The sequence below is a fragment of the Manacus candei genome, unplaced genomic scaffold (genome assembly GCF_025592945.1).
Source record: "Manacus candei isolate 608988 ecotype Guabito, Panama unplaced genomic scaffold, ASM2559294v1 h1tg000016l, whole genome shotgun sequence".
NCBI classification, from domain to species: Eukaryota; Metazoa; Chordata; class Aves; order Passeriformes; family Pipridae; genus Manacus; species Manacus candei.
Window position 1 is genome coordinate 8,871,173 of NW_026138064.1, and position 20,904 is coordinate 8,892,076.

Below are 20,904 nucleotides of genomic sequence, written 5' to 3' on the forward strand. Positions count from 1 at the left end.
GAAGGAGGAACTCAGTCCTACAAAGGAGAGATGTCTATATGTATTAAATACCATGTCCGTGTGTACAACCATGTGCAATTCATTCAAAGTTAAATTAGGCTCTGTGAAGGATGAACCTACAGTAATGTCAAGCAGAAGTGCAACCCTGTTTGCAGGTGGGCAAGCTAATGTAGCACCTGTAAAGCAGAGACCTGCAACCCATGACCATGCAAATTTCTGTCTTTATTTATAACTACTGTCCATGACATTTCTCTGTCACTCCTTCAGACAGTCAAAAACTCTGTAGATCCTCATGCAAGCAACATTCTACTTGGGTACAGGTTGTAGATTTTCCTCAGGACAATGAAATGCAACATTTATTCCAGCACACATGCTAAATGTGCAAATTGCATCTGTCATAACCTGATGCTGTGCTGGGAGAGAAAGACAAATTACCAAAGACACATGATGGTCTTTCTTTCAGGGAAATCAATGCACTCCCACTAGAGTAACACCTACTGAAGAGATGTAACATTAAATCAACCTCAAAAAATTTAAATTACATATTTGGGGGGGGGTTGTAGTTGTTGTTTTGTTTTGCAGATGGTACTACCGGCTGTTGACATTCTATTTTGCTTGTTTTAATCTTTTTTTGCTTTTTTTTCTAACAGTCTTACACACATGAGCTGTATATGAAGATGATAGTACAAAACTGGCACCTCTGACCAGTTTCTGTTCCTGAGAATGAGGGAATGAGGGTTCCTGGCAATAAGGGTATCTCAGTCCTGCTCTCTTGTCCACTGAACCCCACTGACACTCCCTAGTACTGCCACGACTTTTGAGCTTTCAGTCCCAGGAATATTCTTCAGTTTTTGTTTCACTGAATCTTCTACTGAGAGGAGACTTCAGATACATTTTACTTTTATCTCAGACAGCAAATAGATTTGGCGGTGAATTTAGAGAAACTAACTCTGTAGCCTTGGATCCAGGCATTATTCCTCTCCATCCTTAGCAAATGCGTCAGCTGAGCCTCCAGCATGCCAAGGGAGAGACTCTGCCAAATAGGAAGCCTGTAGCTTATGAATGAGCTGTGCTTTAGGAGAAACCTCCCTCACTGAGGGTTCTTCATCAAACAACAGGATGACACGTCTCTTCATGTCTTGAATAGCTTGAAAAACAGCCTTTTGCATAGCATTGTCATCCAGGGGTACCAGTGTTTGACTTACAGATACGGTGAAGGCTCCCTTCCACAGGTCAAAGAGGAGAGATCCTGCTCCCAAAGTAGTCTTTAAATCCTGAAAGCAAACATTAGATATGCTCAGATTCCTACAGTGAGAGGTTAAATTAATTTGACGGGATCACCAACCACTGGTAAACACATTTCATTTCTCTAGCTTCAGTGCTGTTTTAATGTTGTTGTTCTGTTGCCAGTAGAACTGAGTTATGGTCACATTACAGAACAGATGCTAGACAGTCCCCTCAGAGCACAGGGTGCCACAGGTCAAGTGACAGACACATTTGCCTAAGCATCCTAGCCTGACTGGCATTGCCATTGAGCCTATAAGGTGGCTCAAATATGCCTTTCCCACCTACAAGGTACACTGGTGCATTAGTGTGAATAAATGTCAGCCAAAGGCACTATATTCTTTTCTCAACTTGGAGGAATATCAACAACATTGTAAGATTCAGTGTTAAGGAAAGCAATATTTATTTATGTCTTGATCAAGTAGCCTTCAAATACACTGAATGAGTTCTCTAAGAAATCACCAAAACTAGAGAAATTAAAACAATCATAGGTCATGCTACAGTACTGGAAAATAAAATATTAGTTTAAGATAGTACTTCAAGTCCATCTGTAATCAAAAGGAAATGGTATGTTTGCCTTACAAACAAATACAAAAAATTGCTTAATTATGCTAAGACTTACACAGGAATTGTAGAAGCATTTGTCCTCAGTATGCCAGAATACATCCTGAAGTATATGAGTTTGGGTTTGTAGTTCCTGAATAATTAGTCAGAAGCCTTTTTTTCTTTCTTTTCTTTTTTTTTTTTTGTTAGTTAGTTTGTTTGATTTTTTTTAATTTTTTTTTTCTTTAAATAAAGGAAAGTAAATGTGAGAATTTAAACTTGCATTGATTCCAGCCCCAAATAAAACTGCTGTGGTATTACACAGAACATGGAGAAAATTGCACCACAAATGGTTGTAAAAGATTTTAATTCCAGAGGGAAGAGGAGCAACTTGAGCAGTTTATATGACCGGTTACGGAATTTGATCAGGCAGAAATTATACTCATTTAGACTCCAGAAGCATAGTTTTGCTATAATCAACTTCCTTGAAAGTCTTTTATCACAGGATCTGGGTTTCTTTAATCTTGCTTTATGTCCCTGACTCATATGTCTTTAGCAATTTCACTCAACAGCAACAGAAGTGTTTTTTTCACAGGGAAAAAAAGTCATCATACTCTCAAAACAACCACCAGCTTGACTATCAAAATTCTTCTGGTTACAGCTGGGTACTGTTGTGCACACCCACACATATTTGCCATGCTATCAAGCATTAATCATCATTGATTAATGTTGCTGTGATCATTTACTTTCCCAAGATTGCAGATGGCTGCAGGGATTTACAGCTCCCTGCACGTTGCAGTGGAGTGGACTTTGGAACGTAACGGTCCCTACCAGCACAGAGAGGAGGATTACATCTTAATGACAAGAGAGGGATTCAAATTTTTTGAAGGATTTGCCCAAAATTTTCCTTATGTACCTATTTTTCTCTCATCTGTCTATTCTCGAGTTTATTTTGGAATGGGATAAGAGTACAAGGCTTTAATGAAGACACTGAGTTAGTGACTACACCATCAACATGTTATCTAAAGATATTTTCTTTATGTTTTTTGACTGGAAGAGGAAAGTTAAAGAACAGTACATTTGATTTATTTTCTTTTTAAAAACCCCACACAAATTAGGATTTGTGTAATTCATACATACTTTTATGTATTCCCACAGTTCTGTAGCTTGAATGATCAGGAAGGGGCTTTCATTTGGTCAGCAATGAAGCTGTCAGGTGCCACTCAGATTCTTCAGGCTTCAGGTGGTGAGTACAGCTTCTCACCAAAGTGATGTGAGGCAGGAGGAGAAGACAAGTAGACCTGTACACCCAGGGCTGAGGGGACAATTTGTGTATTTGCAGATTTATTCTGTTCAAGGGCCCAGATACTGTCCTTTGGAGCCTGTCATTTCAGGAGTGTTCCCAGGATGGAGGTCCATCCTTGTTACTGTGCTGGCGAAAACAAATGGCAGAGAGAACTCTTTACTGGGTTTAGAGCTCCTCTACTGCTAGATAGCATCAAGAGGAGCAGTTTTGCTGGGCAAGCAAGGCACAGCCCTAAAAACAGGCACCAACTGTCCTTGTGCCTATCACCCCAAATCCAGGAGAACTGCAGAGAGGACAAACCCTGATTTTAAAACTAAACAGGAAAAATCCTGTGCAGGGACTGGCCTGAAACGCCTGGATGTGATGACCTTTCCCAGTGAGGCAGAAGAGAAGCCCTGTGAATAGCGAACAAGGGCTGTCTCACCTGGTGAGATTTTAATGGGCAGAGCCACGTGGCCACCCCACACAGAAACCTTGGCCTTGCACCAGCCAGCCCTGAAACTAACAGATGATGCTCTTCTAAATGGAAAAATAAGTGCTTGGGCTAATACCTCTCCATGATGACAGTAGCCAGAGGCAAAAAGGGATGGTGGGACAGCCCAGCCCAGGTGGTGGTGGATCCTGGGCTCTCCAGAGTCATGAGCAGGGTGCCACCAGCCCTCCTACCCTACTCTGGAGGGACAGCAACTCCAGCTCCTTCCTGCAGGTGTGGGGCCAGGCTCCATCGCCCGTGCTTTTGAGGAGCACCAATGCACTGTCTTCCAGAAGCATGGAGACTTGGCAAGCGGAGAGGGACATGGCACTGTGAGTGAGTGCCAGTGGCACTGGATGAGCTGAAGCAAAACATCCCTTTCTGCTTCTTCCTGCCAGTAGGGGCACAACCCACAGGGCTAGGGGACTCTCACCCAGGATTGGCCACTGACCACCCAAGTTCTCCAAATCCTGGCATAGCCCAAGGAAAGGCAGTGAGAGGAGAAGGTGTCACCCAGCTGCAGGCAGTCCATGCTGACTATTCCCACCACTCTGCCCCTCACAGGAAATTTAGCAAGGCATCAGGAGCGGGGATGAGGCACAGGACCACAGACACATAACAGGTGGCCAAGAAAGAGCAACATAGAAATGAAGAAGTTGAAAAAAGGAGACGGTATTTCCATTTTCTCCTGACACCGTGAGTCTGCAGAGGTGGACATCCCATTTAGACATCACTGAGGGGTGGACAATGACATCACTGAGCAGCGGATTGTGATATCGTAGAAGGATGAATTGTGACATGTCAGCCCTCATTTCTTGTATTCAGACGTCAGGAGAGCACTGGCCAGTCTAGCTTGGGACAAAAATGGCCAAAGAGACAGACAGCACCTGCCCTATTTGCCAGGACACTCGGAATGATGTGGCTTCTGCTCTGCCCTGTCGCCACCAGTTCTGCCTGGGCTGCATCCTGCGGTGGACAAGGAGAAATCCATCGTGCCCACTCTGCAGAAGAATGATAGAGACTGTCAGATTTTCTGAGCAGAGTGAACAGGACTACATACAGCTGGTCATCGCCTCCCCTGAAGAGTCACCAGAAGGCTATAGACAGGCAGAGAGAGCTCCTGGCCACCTGGAGATCAACAGTCCCCATCTCCCTGTGGTGTCCCCTCCATCTTCTCCACAGGAGACACTGTCCCCAGATGAGCAAGGGGCTTCTAGGCTGGAACTTGTTGGTGACCTCCTGCCCGAGGTCTGGGCAGGACTTTTCCGTCAACAACAGCAGCTCCTGGATCCCGTGCGGCCCTGGCTGCGCCAGAGGTTGGAGGGAATATACTGGGGCCGGTGGTGGTTGATAGAGGCCACAGAGAGCTGCATCCTGCGCTACCTCTGCATCTATGGTCCAGATGCAGAGGTCTTGGTCCAGAGGCTGCTGATCTTCCTGGAGGAGCACACAGCACTGCTGGTCCATGGCCTCATCAATGCTATTGCAGAACAGTGCAATGAGGAGGCCATGAGGCTGCTGCATTCACAGGCTGTTGGGGATGAGGATAGCAGCCCAGCAGCCAGCACCAGCTCCAGCTCCAGCTCCAGTTCCAGCTGGTCCATGTCCAGCAGCGCCCACACGGGCACTCCTGTCAGCTGCTCTGCGGGCTCCGATGTGGAGGAAGAAACTGCTACAGTAGAGACTGCCCCCCACCAGGGTCCCAGCTGCCCCCAACCTGAACCCATCCCTGCAGAGGAGGACCAGCCCCAGGAAGAGCCAGAGCAGGCAGCAGTGGCAGGTCCCTCTGCCCAAGGCAGCAGCCACAGCCACTCCACTCCTGGTCAGGGCAGAGGCTGCTCACCTGGAGCAGCCCGGTGTGCCCAGAAGAGGAGGGCTCCTAGCCCTCTGGGCTCTCCGAAGCCCAGCAAGAAGCCATGACATGGACAGACCTGACCCCTGCAGTCCTGAGGGACACAGATGAAGTGATGAAACTTCATCTCTCTTCATTGCCAATTTCCAATCCAAGAACCACAACCTGAGGCTAATGGAACTCATGGCAGGTTTCAGGAAGTGGCCTCCCCTTTCCATGTCTGGCTTCTTGAAGGGGCCAAGTGAGGTCTCTCTTAGGTCCCACAGAGCCAGGCGTCTGAATAAATCTATAAATATCTGAGTCCCTCAGTAACTGAGAGAGCTTGACATACTGAAACACCAGCATATCTGAAAATCTTGTGCCAGATTCTGTCTGGCTTGTGAAAGGAAAGTTTGGATCAAGCACCACAGAAGCTATGGAGAAAGAGAGTTCCAATACAGTTCTTGCAATTTAATTGTGGTTGAAGTTGATTGTTAAGTCTTTAAGGACCTCAACAAGAACCCAGTAGCTACTAGGCAGCAGTGACTTTGGTCCACAAAGCCTCTTCTGTGAATGGGCAGTCAAGGGCAAACAGACTTAAGGTGGTTGACTCAGTTGTTCTGCTCCAATCAGCACAAAAGTTGTTCCTTGATGACCTCCAAGGAGGAGGCCAATATCAGACAGACAAGGTAAAACTGAAGATTTAGATAAAATGGTGACCAGACATTTACTCTTATTTTTGCTGCTAGAACTTACATTAAGTTGCAATGGCAACTCAGTCTGTATGCTGGATATATGATTTGTGCTATATCAAGCAAAACTTCAAATGTGCTCCAGAGCACATGGGCTCTTAGACAGCCACAAATCACCTGTGCTTGTGAAGATAGATTTGGTGAACCTTGGCATAAGGGAGAAAAAACAATACAAGCATCTACGTGATGAGAGTTCTTAAGGTATGTTACAAATAATAATAAAAAATAATAATAATAATCTCATGTCCATTTTGGTCCATCGCTTTTGGATTTTGGCTCAGATTTCTCCCTCCAAGTGTGGGGTATCTAAAAGAACCTGGTCAGAGAGTACTGCACTCTGACACACACCTGCACAGAGCAATATCTGACTCCAAATCCTTCAGCAGCTTTACTGAGCTCTTTTAAAGCCTCTCTCCTAGGAGAAAACAGCTACTTGTTGATTCCAAGGCTCATGAATTTTCCTTTTTGCCTTCTGGAAAAGGGATGCACCTTGTGTTTGTAAACATCAGAGAGGCACAAGAGAAAAATTTCATGTTTAGATGGTAATTAAGTAAAAGGAAGATCACATGCAAAACTTTCAGAAAAAAATTTGACTGTTTTGCCCCTCTACAAACATTTAATCTTTCTCTACTGAAGTTTCCCCAAAGCACATTTTCTGTCCCTATTGACTGTCTGCTTTCAAGAATTGCTCCAGAAGGATGACACTGTCTGTCTTTTTTTAGCTGCTCAGATCATGTTTTCTATTCTTTCTTGCCTGTGATTTCCTTGCCTTACTGCAACATGCCCAAGAAAACCTATAGGTTTTGGAGGTGATCATTATAATCCAATCTATAAATAATACATCCTTGCAAAGAACACACTGGACCATAATATTTGCACAGGATTTGGTCTGAATGACCTTGATCTGGTTTCTGGAGGGTCATTTTGTAATTTAATGGTTCAGCTGAATTCTTTGTCCTGAAAGATTAAGTTTCTCATCAGAAGCCATTCTCAAGATGAAACCAGCCATGAGAGTACTGCATATCTTTGTGAATTTTCTGAAGTGATTACTTTCCTTGTCTAGTCTTTCTGAAAAATTATCCTGCTGAAAAACAATTGCTGTAATTGAACTGAAAGCCTGCTAGGTAAATTTATTCCAAAGTGTAAGTTTAATAGTTATCTATAAAGCAAAATATGAGTTTTGCCAGAAAGTCTTTCTAATGCTATTCTGCATATTTTCTTTTGGTGGGAATAATTCCTGTGGTCTTTTTGTTGGTCCCACAATTACAAAGAATGCTATAAAGCAAATTACAACTGAATATTTTTAACTCCCGTAGAAACATTAAGCAAAATAGCGGAAACAATTACATTTGAGCTGTATTTCCAAAGCAGGTGTTTTATTTTAGTACTCAAGGTCAGAGAAGGGAGAAGGAGAGGATGTGTGTGTTGAACAAAAAGCCATAATGGAATTGTGCAAATTCATTCTGTTCTCTCATAAATGGATATTCACATATTCAAAACATCATTGAAAATTGAGGCCAAAATTTCAAGTGATTTTATTTCAATCAGCTGTGCTAAACCACTATAAAGAGCATTATTGGTCTGACTTAACAATTGTCTGAATGAATGATATCAGAAAATCTGCACATTCAAAATCACACTTTCTTGCATAAGTCAGATTTTCCAGAGGATTCAGAAAACTGGTTCGAGTTTGATTTTGGGGTTTTTTTCCATCTCTAAAAGAAGCCAAAAGAGCTCATATCTTCACTTAGTCAGTTAAAGGTAAACAAGTTCCAAGGTGTCACTTGGCTGCGACTGAGATCACAGATATTGGATACTGAGCACTTCCAAAAGGATGTCCTTCATTTTCAGACTTAGGACAAAAAAATGTAATCAAACTAAAAATTAAATCAATTGAATTCAGGCACTGTTTTTCTCTCCACTAAACCACAAAACTGCACTCTACCCCTTCTCATTAATACAAATACATAAACACTGACAGCACTGGTTTGGGGAAAAATGAAAACTGTCACTACCAGTCACCTCATCAAGAGAAGAGCAGTCAGTGTTGGCAGCAGTCTCTAGCCATCATATTGACTTACTTTATTCAGATTAAGTGGAAAATACAAAATGAACTCAATATTTACCTCCAAATGAGCTACCGTGAGTATAAATTTGCTTACTTGTTTGTCATCCAGGCATTTTACCAAAAGGGAATGTAACATGAATCCCACAGAGAAGACTCCTTTTCACCCTAATAATGCTGCTACTTTATTGGTCATTTAAAGTAAGTTATAAATATCTAAAATATCTGTGGCTCTGCACTCAAAGAGGATTTGTATCTACATTTCCTAGATAAATCCAATTGCCATTTTACAATTGCAATTCTTTCCTCAAGAATCAAGATCATGTAAAACAACGAGGTGGAAATGCAACTGAAAGGTAAAACTCTAAAAGATTCTGTACATTTAGGTGTAAGAAAAATTTGTACATTCCACAAGACACCTTCATGATGGAAAACAGTCATTTAAGGCTGCATTAATTGTGTAATAAATTTTGTTTGGTGACACTGTAGCACTCATTTGAATCCCTGACTTATCACAAACTCTGCCTTTAAAAAAGAAGTCATCTAGGTGGTCACACCACAGGTTCCAAGCTCTATGCTCACAAAGCTAACCTCTCCCCGTGGAAGTCTCCAAAAACAGATGGACCGCTCAACTGTAGCTGGAGCCTGCACCGAGGAACAATTGCCCTTACCAAAAGCACACATTACCAAAGCTCCTCCAGCTGTTACCCACCCATAAAATGTCCCCTTATATAGGCAGAGGGGCACGGACAGATCGCTCATAGACCAGTATGATCGGCAAAATGTCGGCTTTATTAGAAGAAAGACACTTTATATACTTTGTATTATGCTCAAACATGTGATTCTTCTTCACACAGCATTGGATACATAAGGAAAACATACTTTGTTGTCCACTGTTAATTGGACCACAACAGGTGTTCATATGAGCTGAGGACACACATTTACCCTCCTGAAACTCCACCTTAACTTTGGCAGGGAGCCTCCTTTGTTCTAACTTCAATGCCTGTAGCCATACTTAGCTAGCTTTTACTGTCCACACCCAATTATGCCAAAGCAAGGCTCACAGGAATGCAAAGGAAATTGTTCACATATAATCTCTATTCTCCCAACACCCTTAGGTTCCCACACACCTTGCCCATGTGACACAGAGAGCATGGCTGAGCCATTTCATCTTTCCCAGCTCATCTTTCCCGGCAGCATCAGCACAGGTAAACTTTTCTCCTCTCCTGCCCCCCTCAAGAGTAAATTTAGCCTTAGGGCAGTCAGGGGTTGATGAAGATTTAGTTTCTTCCATCAGGTATCAAGAAGGATCATTTTCTGGCTCTGCACTGAGTACAAGCAAAATTATGTGTGTACATACATATCTCTATTGAGTTCTCCCTGTAGGTACAGGGCCTAGAAGGGTCCAGCTGTGGAGGCATTTCAAAAGCAGGTACTGTCCTGTGGCCTTCTCTGAGCAGTGTGTGGGACAAACGGACAGCCAGCCTGCCCTAGAGGGTTCTTTGAAGCCAAGATCAGCTCTTGGCCAGTGAGTGTTTTCTTCTGCTCTCTTTTCATGGGCCATTTCCTTGCAAACTGAGCAAGGGAGAAACCTCTGCACTGCTCTCTGGTTGGCAGCAGAGTTGTAGCACATGGGTGTCCAGGAGGCTGCAGCCACTGCGTGCTGCTGCTCAAAACAGCTCTAGGCACCATCCCAGTGACACTGAAAATGTGTTCCGGATGTTTGCACAAGGAAAGACTGACTGATCTCAAAGGGACATGCTCCAGGGCTCTGAACCACACAAAGAGGACAAAAATAACTGGAGACATGGAAATTGAAGTGCCGTTGTATTAGGGAAAAGGTCTGAGGTATACTGGAACATGAAAAACTAGACACCATTGCTACTCAATAAAGCAAATTTTTTATTATGAAAGGTGGCTAACAATGAAGACAGACACTCGAGAGAAGGGGAATAGGAAGGGGGGGAAGAGAACCAAAAACCAAAGAGGAAGGCACGACACCCTACTCACCCAGGTGTCACTTACAAGATGGTCTTACCCACTCTAACTACTTATAAAGCCCTCTTCAGCAGCTGCGTTTTCCAAAGGGTTGGCAGGCTCCCACTTCAGCAGGCATCCCCGCTATCAGCAACTCGGTCCTTCGTGTAGAGCCGGCCTCAAACACGGAAAACGTGTCTGCTTTCATACAATTCAGTGGGCACTCCTGCCCGGGGAGGTGTAGCCAGTACCGCCCTGCCAGAGTTTCCCAATCCCACCCTCTTGGTTATGTAAGTGCACCTCTTCTGCGCATGCGTGAGAACTTCGGAAATCCCCCTACGCATGCGCGGTGTGTTTTGGGGGTCTTTCTTAATTGAGTCTGGGGGCGAGCATTCCTCACTTCATCATCACTTTCTCCTCCAAATGCCATTGACGGACAATTAACCAATCACAGGACACCAATTAAAACAGTTTATACAGAAGTTCTTCCTCCAAGGACGAATTCACTGTTTTATCAGTGAACTTGTCAGGTGGAACTATAAACTATTGTAGGTGGCTAAGGCCAAACACAGACCAAAAATATCATCACAACTTCATCCCAGTACAGCCGTGAAGCAGAAAAACTAGACAAAACTACATTTAAATTCATGTTTTAATAGAACAGGCTGAAATCTCTGAGATGCAACCTGGAAGTAACATGATAGATCGTGTCAGTATCAGTTGGATTACTGTTCACATGGATTAATTTTCACAATTCAATAATCCATACTGTATTGATTTCATGAATCCTCCTTCACATACAGATTCCAGACTGCAACAGGCTGTAAGGTGACTGATTTTATGCTCTTTATTTAAGAACTACATCCATTGCTTAGGCATGGTTTCCTATGCATAAATCCAGAGGCAAGTGTGATGCACCACACAGTGAGAAGAAAATTACATATTAGAAAGGTCTGGAAGGGCAAAAGCTAGTACTAGAAATGCATGTTAATTTTGAAATCTAGACAAGGGACTACCATTTTCAAAAAAGACCAAATTAAAAATACTCATTAAACTACCACTCAGAAAGTGAAGGGAAACCTGAGAGACTCAGTTTTGTTTGGTAATTCCTGGTTTTGAAAGGGGTAGGTTCAAAATTCAGACTGCACTGCTGTACCTGCTGTGACTGGGCAATCTAATCCTGGGATGTCTCTGAATCACTATCAATCGAGAAAATTCTGCTCCTACCTAAAAGTATCTGGAACATCTTGGGATGCTAAAACAAGACTATTTCCTATGCACATGCTCTCTACAGGATGGACATGTGTTTCTCCTGGCTGGAGTGTAATCCAATGCCATGAGAAAGGATTTAATTTCATTCTTTGGAAGGAGCATTTCTCCGTATTTCTCTTTATAAAATGAATATCATACATTTCAATGCAGTTCAGTTTACAAGTTGGTTAAGAGATTCAATCTCCTTCTACCTCTAAAAAGGTGAGGTAGCATTTTGGTGAACATCAGCTGGGTGAAAGGTTCTGCTGTGGTTTTTGTTATCTCAGGTCTGGTTTAATTCGGTAAAAGCCCTTTTAGTGTCACTGAGCACTTAGCTCGTGGTTGAATTTAATCAAAGGTAACGGCCCTAATTCATCACAATTTAATAGTATGAAGTATCAGGAGAGTATTAAATATTACAGTAGAAAGAGGGTAATGATACTCATTCTTTCCACACAGGTCGCTTTCAGCTGCCTGAGCTGCAGTTGATTGTTCTTGTAGCTCCCTCTCTGCTAGCTCATGACAGCTATCAACAGACCCACAGACCAGACAAGAAGGTGTTCTCCCCTTCCCTCTCTTCCTCTCCCCTTCTATTTCATGGATGGAAATAGAAGTCATCAAGTCTGTGGGTTTTTTTTCCCAAAATCTCTTAGCAAAACACTGTCTAATTCACAGAATAAATTAATACTATCTAATGTCTCAAAAATCAACAGCCTAATTAAGAATAACATCTTTATTATTTGGATGATCAGGTCCTTTTGCAGCTGAATTAAAGATCACAGGTTTGATAAAAACCGTGAAGCTCTAGAAAAGAAGAAGCCAACTGCCTTGACTATCCTTTACCAAAGCATGTCAGAAATTCACATGTCCTTCCCTGGCTAACTGTAAAATTAATGTTGTATTGCACACCTTGTAGAAGGTGTGTGCCTGATGAAATGACTGAGGTGCTGTAAGGTGTCTATTATCCTGCTAATCATTCATTAACTGGCACTCTACCTCTGCAGCAGCAGCAGCAGCACAGGACGATGAGATCCTGAGCTGTCCTGCATGTTCTCTGCACGGTCTGTATGAGAGGCAAAGCAAGCTTGGGGTTTCCTTACATGTGAGGACCCACACGCATTCTACAAATTCATAATTCCCTAAAGGTCAGTGGATCAGATGGCAGGAACAGCTGATCATCTCAGTAGACCAACGAACAAGTAGCACGGTTTGAGCTCTGCCAGTGGGTAGAAAGTCTTACCAGAACTATGGTATATAAGGAAAAGAGGCACAACACATATATAGAGTGCCAGCTCCAAGGTTGTCTTGGAAGGGAGTCCTATATGTGCACAGACATGTTGTAAGGACTTAAAGAGCACCACTGATGGTCTCAAAATGCTGTCAAAGCCACCAAAGGAACTTGAGATAAGCACAAAAGGGTGGATTTTGCAACATGAAGGCACTAATTCCAGGCTGAGCAAGGCACATCCTAGTTAATGCATCCAGACAAAAATTTCCACTGTGTCAGACTGTGGGAAAGAAAGCAACTGCTTATACACATGCCATCCCAAGTTATGGGAATGGCATCTACACCTTGTGAATACCCAGAACCTGGACTGTATAAAGTTCAGAAGAACAACTCTGGGACCTCCATCACTGAGAAGACCAGGGTGAAGGACTAATGGGATGTCCCTGGCTGAAATGAGGAGAGTTCCTAGTAACTGAGTTGGTTACTGAACCAGTACAGCCTCCACTTTTTTCCCATGCATTGACTTTGACCTACACTTGCTAAAAAAAGCATTTTATTGAATGTCAGGTTTCAGTCCCTGAAGGTACATCAAAAAGGCTGACACAGAAATCACTGGGTCCAGGATAATTTCCTGAAAACTGTGTGAAATGAAAGAGGAAGAAAAACAACAAGGTGGAAAATACTAGATTTTAGCCACACTTGGAGGCAGAGATATTCCCCTCCTGAGGCCTTCTAATTTGAAAATGATTACAAATTCTTCCTTTCTTTCTAATGTACTGTCCAAAGCCTGTTTAACCTTCAGCAACAAAAGCTTCCTCTTATCCTGAAAGAGACTGATTGAGGAAATCTTAGGCAGGTAAGAAGAGACAGAATTTTTTTCAGAATATGTTTCTTCTGGATTAACCTCTCAGAAACGCATCCAGAAGTGAAGAAAAACATTTTCTTAAGCACTGCAACTGAAATAAAGAGCTGATTCCAAGCACACACATCTTTTCCTCCCTCTCTGAAACTGTTCCCCAAGCCCCAGCTGAATCTTCCAATTTTGGTTTGTCCACTTGAAGTGCTTTAGTGTGGTTGCTTCCTGGAAAGCAGCAAATTCTTAAAGATCTCTTTGATCTTCCTCCATCTCTTCCCAGTAGGAAGGTAAGTCACAGCTGCTTTAGAGTTTCTGCCATGGGAAGGGACCACTTTGCAAAGTTCACCTGGGGACAGGTTCTGAGCACCCCTTACCTACAGACCTCCTTCTCTCTGCTCTCTGCACTGACCCACTGCACATGTTCAGCAGTTGGTATGGTGGCTTTCCTGTTAGGTATTTGCTTTAAGAAATATTTGCTTTGACAAGTGCTCTCATTCTGCATTGTTTCAGGAAATTTCCAACCATTCCCCTTGTACAAATCATTCCCTATTTGTGTCATTTCTGTAAGGTGTTGGCCCACAGGTGCTGGGTCACAACTAAGATCCTGCTCTGAATGCATATCCAGAAGCAGGTGAAGAAGAAAGCAAGTTTTATGATATTCCCTGGGCTTTTCTTCCCTGTTTAGAGATATCAATAAAACTTTGTTTGTCAAGCCAATCAGTCTGGAGGGGAAACAACTCTGCAGCACAACAGATAAATAGCAAAATGCACAGTACCTGAAGTACAGAGACTTCACAGCCCTTTCTCCAAAGAGAGATGCTTCGTAGTCAGGTTTTCTTCCCCTGCTCTTCAGTAACACTGAACTACAGCCCTGAGGTCTCTTTTCTCCCTTGGCAGGCAGCAAGGACTAAATTACACTTGCACTTACCAGGTAGTGCCAGCATTCCCACCTTTGTTGTTCCCTGCAGGTTCCATTGCCTCAACTACTCCTCCCCGTCAGGCCTCTGAGCACGTCTCAATCACCATCACAGCACATGCTGCTCTCCCCTGGTTGAGATCCTCTTCCAAGCAAAAAGTGAGTGCAGCTGATGGGGTTAATAGCGGGTCTATGAGCTCCCAGGATGGAGATATCGACTGGGCAAACTTTCGGGTGTATCCTTGATGATAAGGAAGTCCGTACGCAGCTCTAATGGAGAAAACAAAGGTAGGCTGTAAAGTTGGTAGGCCTAGGATGTGGGAACTGCAATAAGGCCTTGAGCTTTGCCAAATGTATTGCCCATAGATCCTAGCCAATGAAAATGCTGTTGCTTGCTTACCTAAAATAAGGATACTGCTTGCTGCTAGCAAGGGGTATAAAAAAGCAGATGAGAAAATAAAGAAGAAGACATCTTTCCTGCACATAACTGACTCCTGGTATTTTTATCGGCTGTCATGACTCTACACTGACATGCAGCCACCAGAACTTGCACTGTCTTCCCACGTAGGAAAATCCTGAATGAGAAATATGCCTTCCATTAACTGCTACATGTTCTAATACTGCTATTTATCAGCTGCTGAAAATATGAATTTCTGTACCCTTTTCTCCTCCCCCAGATGTTACATTTTGCACCCCAAACCTGCAAACCCTTCATCTAGTGACGGCTGAATGTCTACCCCATCTGTAGTTAGATGCCACCACTTGGCTGAGCCTCTCTTCCTTAGACCTACAACTTTTTTCCCAGTTTGTGAAATGCCTCCTCTTCCGTCAAGGCACCTTCCAGATCTTAACAAAGCTGGATGAATAGATTGAGAGCAGCCCTGCAAAGATGGAGTGGGGGGATACTGGTGAATGCAAGATTGGATGTGAGCAAGTGCTGTGTGCTTGCAGCCCTGAAAGCCCATGGTATGCTGGGCTGCGTCTAAAGAAGGACATCCAGTGGGTCAGGGAAGGGGATTCTGCTCCTCTGTTCCAGTGAAACATGGGAACAGGTTGCCTGGAGAAGTTGTGGATGCCCCATCATTGGCAATATTCACGGTCAGGTTGGATGAGGGTCTGATGAGCCCAGTCTAGTGGAAAGTGTCCCTGACAATGGCATGTGAGTTGGACTAGGTGACCTTAAAGATCCCTTCCATGCCTAGCCTTTCTGTCATGTTATGATTTCAGGGCACATGAGATAGGAGGGAAAAAGAAATTAAATGCAATTGAGGCAGTGATATAATGAGGGTATATTCTGGGGTACATGTGTGCAAAGAACTCCACAGAGTATCACAGCACACTGAGGCAGAGTCCTTTAAAAGCATGAGATGCATTTCCTGAAGTATCTGTGGCCTTAGCTTTCATAGGAAAAAGGGAATGTGTAGTTACTCTGAAATTCCAGGTGCTGCCTGCACCTTTGGACCTTTACAACTCTTAAAAGGTAACCAAAGTTCAAATCCAAATGAAAAGAAATACAATGGCATACTTTAACAGGCCCTTGTTAAAACAAAGAGAAATACCCCTCCAATTAACAACACCAAGAGTCCTCATTAACAAAATTCCATCTTTTTCTGTGTAGAGATTGCTAAACACCAAAGTGAGGTAGTGGACACCCTCCATTTGCACAGGTTTGAGGGGAGATCTCTGCACCCTGCAGCGGAGCTGTGTGGAGGCACACAGCACCCTCGGCTCGCACCAGTCTGCCCTCAAAGCAACAGACGATGCTCTTCCAAATGGAGAGAGAAATGCTTGGGCTAATGCTTCTGCATGATGACAGTAGCCAGAGGCAAGAAGGGATGGTGGGACAGCCCAGCCCAGGTAGTGATATGTAGCATTTGTGGGCACAGACCCCGTCATATGTAAGGCATGCAACCAAATCAACTGTATTAAGAACAACAAAAGCTTATATAGACAATTCAAACTGTGATACATCATAACATGTGACCTTCTCAGCCAATGACATTTGAGCACTCCATTGAGCATGTGCGACAGAGTACCGCAGTACAAGTCCCAGAATGCCTTGCAGCACTCTTTCTGTAGCATAAACCACCACATTTCCCCTTTCCTTATTATAATTATGATGAGTTACAGAACAATTTTTAAACCTTTTTCTTAAACTTTTCTTAACAGAAACAAACTTATTTTAACCATTTGTATAAAACAGGGCCAAAAGTGGTAAGGCCTTTATTAAAACTGGTCACAACTTTATTAACTGTGCAACTTTCAATTATTCAGAGTTTATAAATATGGTTTATATAAGATTTTTTTATCTGAGAGTATTCGTGTAATTGGGTGAGAAACATCAGCTTATTTTAAGGGGAAATGTAAGAAAAATCCTTGCTTTCAATTTATGAAATGGCAAAAAATACTTGCAGGACAAGGAAAACTGCAGCAAGAAATCCTTTATCGCAGCGCTCTCGTGCAATCCCAAGTCACATGGCCCGGAAAAGCACACGTGGTTTGAAAAACACACTCTTTTTGTGTAGGGTTGGCGTATGCCTTATATAATAAGGAAAAACACCTCCTCGTGTGATGGTGAACAAAGAGCATTTATTTTAAAATCGGCGCTGTTTTATCCTTTAACACCATGTGACTTCTTTGACCAATGAGGTTACCTATGTCAGCACATGCTCTCCTGGGCTCCTCTGCCCTGGCACATACCTTGTGCCTTGGACACACCTCCCACATTTTTGTACCCTCTTGGTCACTTAAGATGTTAAATACTCAACAGGTAACAGGTATTTTACCTCAAAAGGTAATTTTTCGAATTTGGGAGGGGGTGTCACCCTCCCTCCTGATTAATTGCTGATGTACCCCCCTATACATGTACAGGGGGGAGTCTGTCTGCACATAAAGGCCAGCCATGTGCCCAGGGTATATTTTCCATTTTTATATATTTTTTCCCTGTCCCAATCACAACGTTTTCCTGGCGCTGGGCCCAGACAGGGCCTTTCACCTTACAGTCTCCATGAGGTGCCTAAAACTCCTGGAATTAAATGAAAGAAGAGAAAAAAAATTCTCACCACCCTCTGTTTTTCCACTAAATTCAATTTGCTTATAATAAAACCAGACTATTTATTTCTCACAGAAATGTGTTAGGGTATGGATATTGTACTTACTGCTATTTGAGGATAATTGATGTGGTCAAGGTGATATTGTTGTATAATTGTGTCTTTAACTGAGATATTGTTGATGTTGAGTGTAGTTGAATTTTCACACGCACACACACACACACACACTTTTCCATTCACACACTTCACTCTCACATGTTCTGCATATTTATTTTGTTCTGCTTTTTAATCATAAGTATGAATTGGCAGTAGTTATTGACTGTGTGTTTCTTCTGGTTCCACTTCATCAGTTGTTGTTTCTGGTGATTGTTCCTATTTTGAAGAAGAGTTAATGTAGGTTTACACACATAGAAGATAGCCATATCCTCTTCCCCCCACCCCGCTTTTGTTTGTTTGTTTGTTTATTTTTTGTTTGTTCGTAATATTTTTCTTAATGTGTTGTGTGGTCTCTTGACAACAGCTTGTCAAGACATGGGGCTTGTAAAAGGGATGCTGAGGTTCTGTCATACTATTATAGTAACTTATGAGATTGTGGTGATAAAAATGTGTTACAGAAAGGTCCATTGAAGGAGGTTGTATTGAACAAAGATGTTGCCTTTGGAGGTGTTGGGCTGTCCTGCAGGGTTACACTGGTGCTTGTGGATGCTTTCAGGCTTGCTGCCTGGTTGAAGACTTTTGCCAGCCCTGTCAGGCTGCTGGCCAGCCTGGCCAGCTCCCTATTGGTCTGCAGTCGGTGGATGATGTGGACGATGGTGCTGAAGTTCTGCAGGGCTGTGGGATCTTTCACAGCTGAGTTCTGCACAGGTGGTTCAGCACCAGTTATGCTGGTAGGAAGGGTGTATGCCTTGGTTTTGATGTTCTGTAGGTTACGGTTCACTCTTTGCAGCAGGCTGCTGGCAGATGCTGTTTCTTTAAGAGCAGTGGCTGGTTGGCCGGTTCTGCAGGCTGTGAGTGAGGCTGCTTGAAATGCTGTATCAGTTCTTTGATCTTGATGGCGGGGGGGGGGGGGGGGGGGGGGGGGGGGGGTCAGGCGTTGTAATTGTTGCTGTTGCCGCTGTTGATGGCCTCGGGCCAGGGCTGTATCAGGCTGTGTCTCCGTGTCCTATTGTGAGCGAGGGAGGTGCGAACGCGCTGCGGGGGCGTGAGGGTGGGGCCAGGCCAGCCCACAGAGCCAGCCTGGAGCCGGGGCAACCCCTCGGTCGCACGGGGGCCGCGCAGAGCCGCACCCGGAGACCCTGGGCTCGCACCCCGGGGTGCCCTTAGCTTCCCGGGCTCCCGCACAGCTGGAGCCGCCACCGCCGTGGCGGCCCCGAGGCAGCTGCGCCTCGCCAGGGTTGAGCGGGGGGGTCTGCCACGCCACCAGGACTTCCAACCCAGCGTGGCACGGGGCAGGCACACCCAGTAGGGGTGAGTCCGCGGTGCTGGGGGCTGGGTTCTCACCACACGCCCCCGGCTGCCTCTCACCCCACCACGCCTGCTGTTCTTTAGTGCGGTGCCGGCGGCACCGCGGGACCAGAAGCGATGAGGCCTCCCCTGCCACGCGGCCGGGAGAACATGGCTGCTGGGGCAGAGGAGAAACCTCCGCTTCCTGCCCCCAGCACGGGCAAAAGGACCACATCCATGCAACCACGCGGTCGCCACGCGGCTGCATTCCACAGCAGCCCCACGGCAAAAGCCATCTCGCATGCATTCCTCCATCCTGCAGCAGGAATCCAGTAATCGCGCCCCCCGTAACAATTCCCGGTTTAAATCATGCACTCGCTCCCTGGAGCCTGCGCGCTCGCAAAAACTCAGCACAGAACTACCGCTTATAACATCTCCCTCCCGCTCCTGACTGCGGGAAGACAGTGCCGACCCCAACAATATACCTTCTCCTTCCCATGTTTTTTTCCTCCCACGTTCCCCGTGATCCCCCTCCACCTCCATGTCTTCGCCCAGTGTCTAAGGGGTTTGGGCGGGGGGAGGCAGGAGGGTTAGAGTCGGTTTCCGTAGAGGAGTTTGAATTCTTTTGTGCAGACTTTAAAGCGTCCATAAATTCTGTCCATGTAGTTAAATTCCTAAAGGCTTCCATATCTCCCAGAGTTGCTCTTTCTCTCATTATCTTCCCAACTTTTTGCCAAGTAGTCACATTAAGAGTCCTGACCAGCAGGAATCCTGGTATAACTGTGGCAATATATATTAAGAACGCCAGCAGTTTAGTTTCTGTTATATCATTTTTCTGTGTTTTTAAAAATTGGCAAATGGCTTCAGCATTTTCTTTTATTTTTTAGGAAAACCTCCCTTTCTGGGAAAACCTCCCTGCTCTCCTAGTAGCTCACCTCTTTTGCTGAATGCTTCTCTTTCCTTTTCAGTCCTTCTTCCTTTTTGTCCCTATCCTTCCAGAGGTGACTGGTACACACGATGTGTTTTGAAGAGCTCTTCCTTTTTCCTTTGATTTCTACCAGGAGGGTGCTACTGCAGACATCCCAAAGCCTAGTGCTTCTGGTTTACCAATGCCTGTTGAAAGAGCCTGTTCCAGGGCTTGTAGCATTTGTGGGCACGGACCCCGTCACATGTAAGGCATGCAACTGAATCAACTTCATTAAGAACAACAAAAGCTTATATAGACAATTCAAACAATTATGATATGTCATAACAGTGATGGATCCTGGACTCCAGAATTGTGAGCAGGGTGCCACCAGCCCTTCTACTCTACTCTGGAGGGACAACAGCTCCAGCTCCTTCCTGCAAATGTGGGACCAGACTCCATCGCCCGTGCTTTTGAGGAGCACCAATGCACTGTCTTCCAGAAGCATGGAGACTTGGCAAGCGGAGAGGGACATGGCACTGTGAGTGAGTGCCAGTGGCACTGGATGAGCTGAAGCAAAACATCCCTTTCTGCTTCTTCCTGCCAGTAGGGGCACAACCCACAGGGCTAGGGGACTCTCACCCAGGATTGGCCACTGACCACCCAAGTTCTCCAAATCCTGGCATAGCCCTAGGAAAGGCAGTGAGAGGAGAAGGTGTCATCCAGCTGCAGGCAGTCCATGCTGACTATTCCCACCACTCTGCCCCTCACAGGAGACCATGACACGGGATGAGACACATTGCCATCTGTGGCTGAGAAAGAGCAACACAGAAATAAAGGCGTTGAAAACAAGAAACATTATTTCCTTTTTTTCTCCTGATACTATGTGCTAGTCAGGGCAAATATCATATTGTGACATCACCTGCTGGCTGAGTGTGACATCACTGAGTGGCAGATTGTGACATCATGGAGGGATGTACAAGATCACCTTGTCCTCCACTGCTTATATTTGGACTTGGGCAGAAC

The 20,904-nt window shown here is 44.5% G+C and overlaps 1 protein-coding gene across 1 annotated transcript; it reads left to right on the top strand.

Moving 5' to 3' along the window:
• The first annotated feature begins 4,420 nt into the window (after positions 1 to 4,420).
• On the top strand, positions 4,421 to 6,437 carry LOC127469011 (E3 ubiquitin-protein ligase Topors-like). Its single transcript, XM_051782823.1, has one exon. It carries the CDS (start codon positions 4,470 to 4,472, stop codon positions 5,523 to 5,525), a length of 1,056 nt encoding a protein of 351 aa, XP_051638783.1. The 5' UTR covers positions 4,421 to 4,469; the 3' UTR covers positions 5,526 to 6,437.
• The last annotated feature ends 14,467 nt before the right edge of the window (positions 6,438 to 20,904 follow it).

Bases quoted from the DNA above. Each gene is read 5' to 3' on its own strand.
- LOC127469011 (XM_051782823.1), top strand. From the start codon at position 4,470: ATGGCCAAAGAGACAGACAGCACCTGCCCTATTTGCCAGGACACTCGG.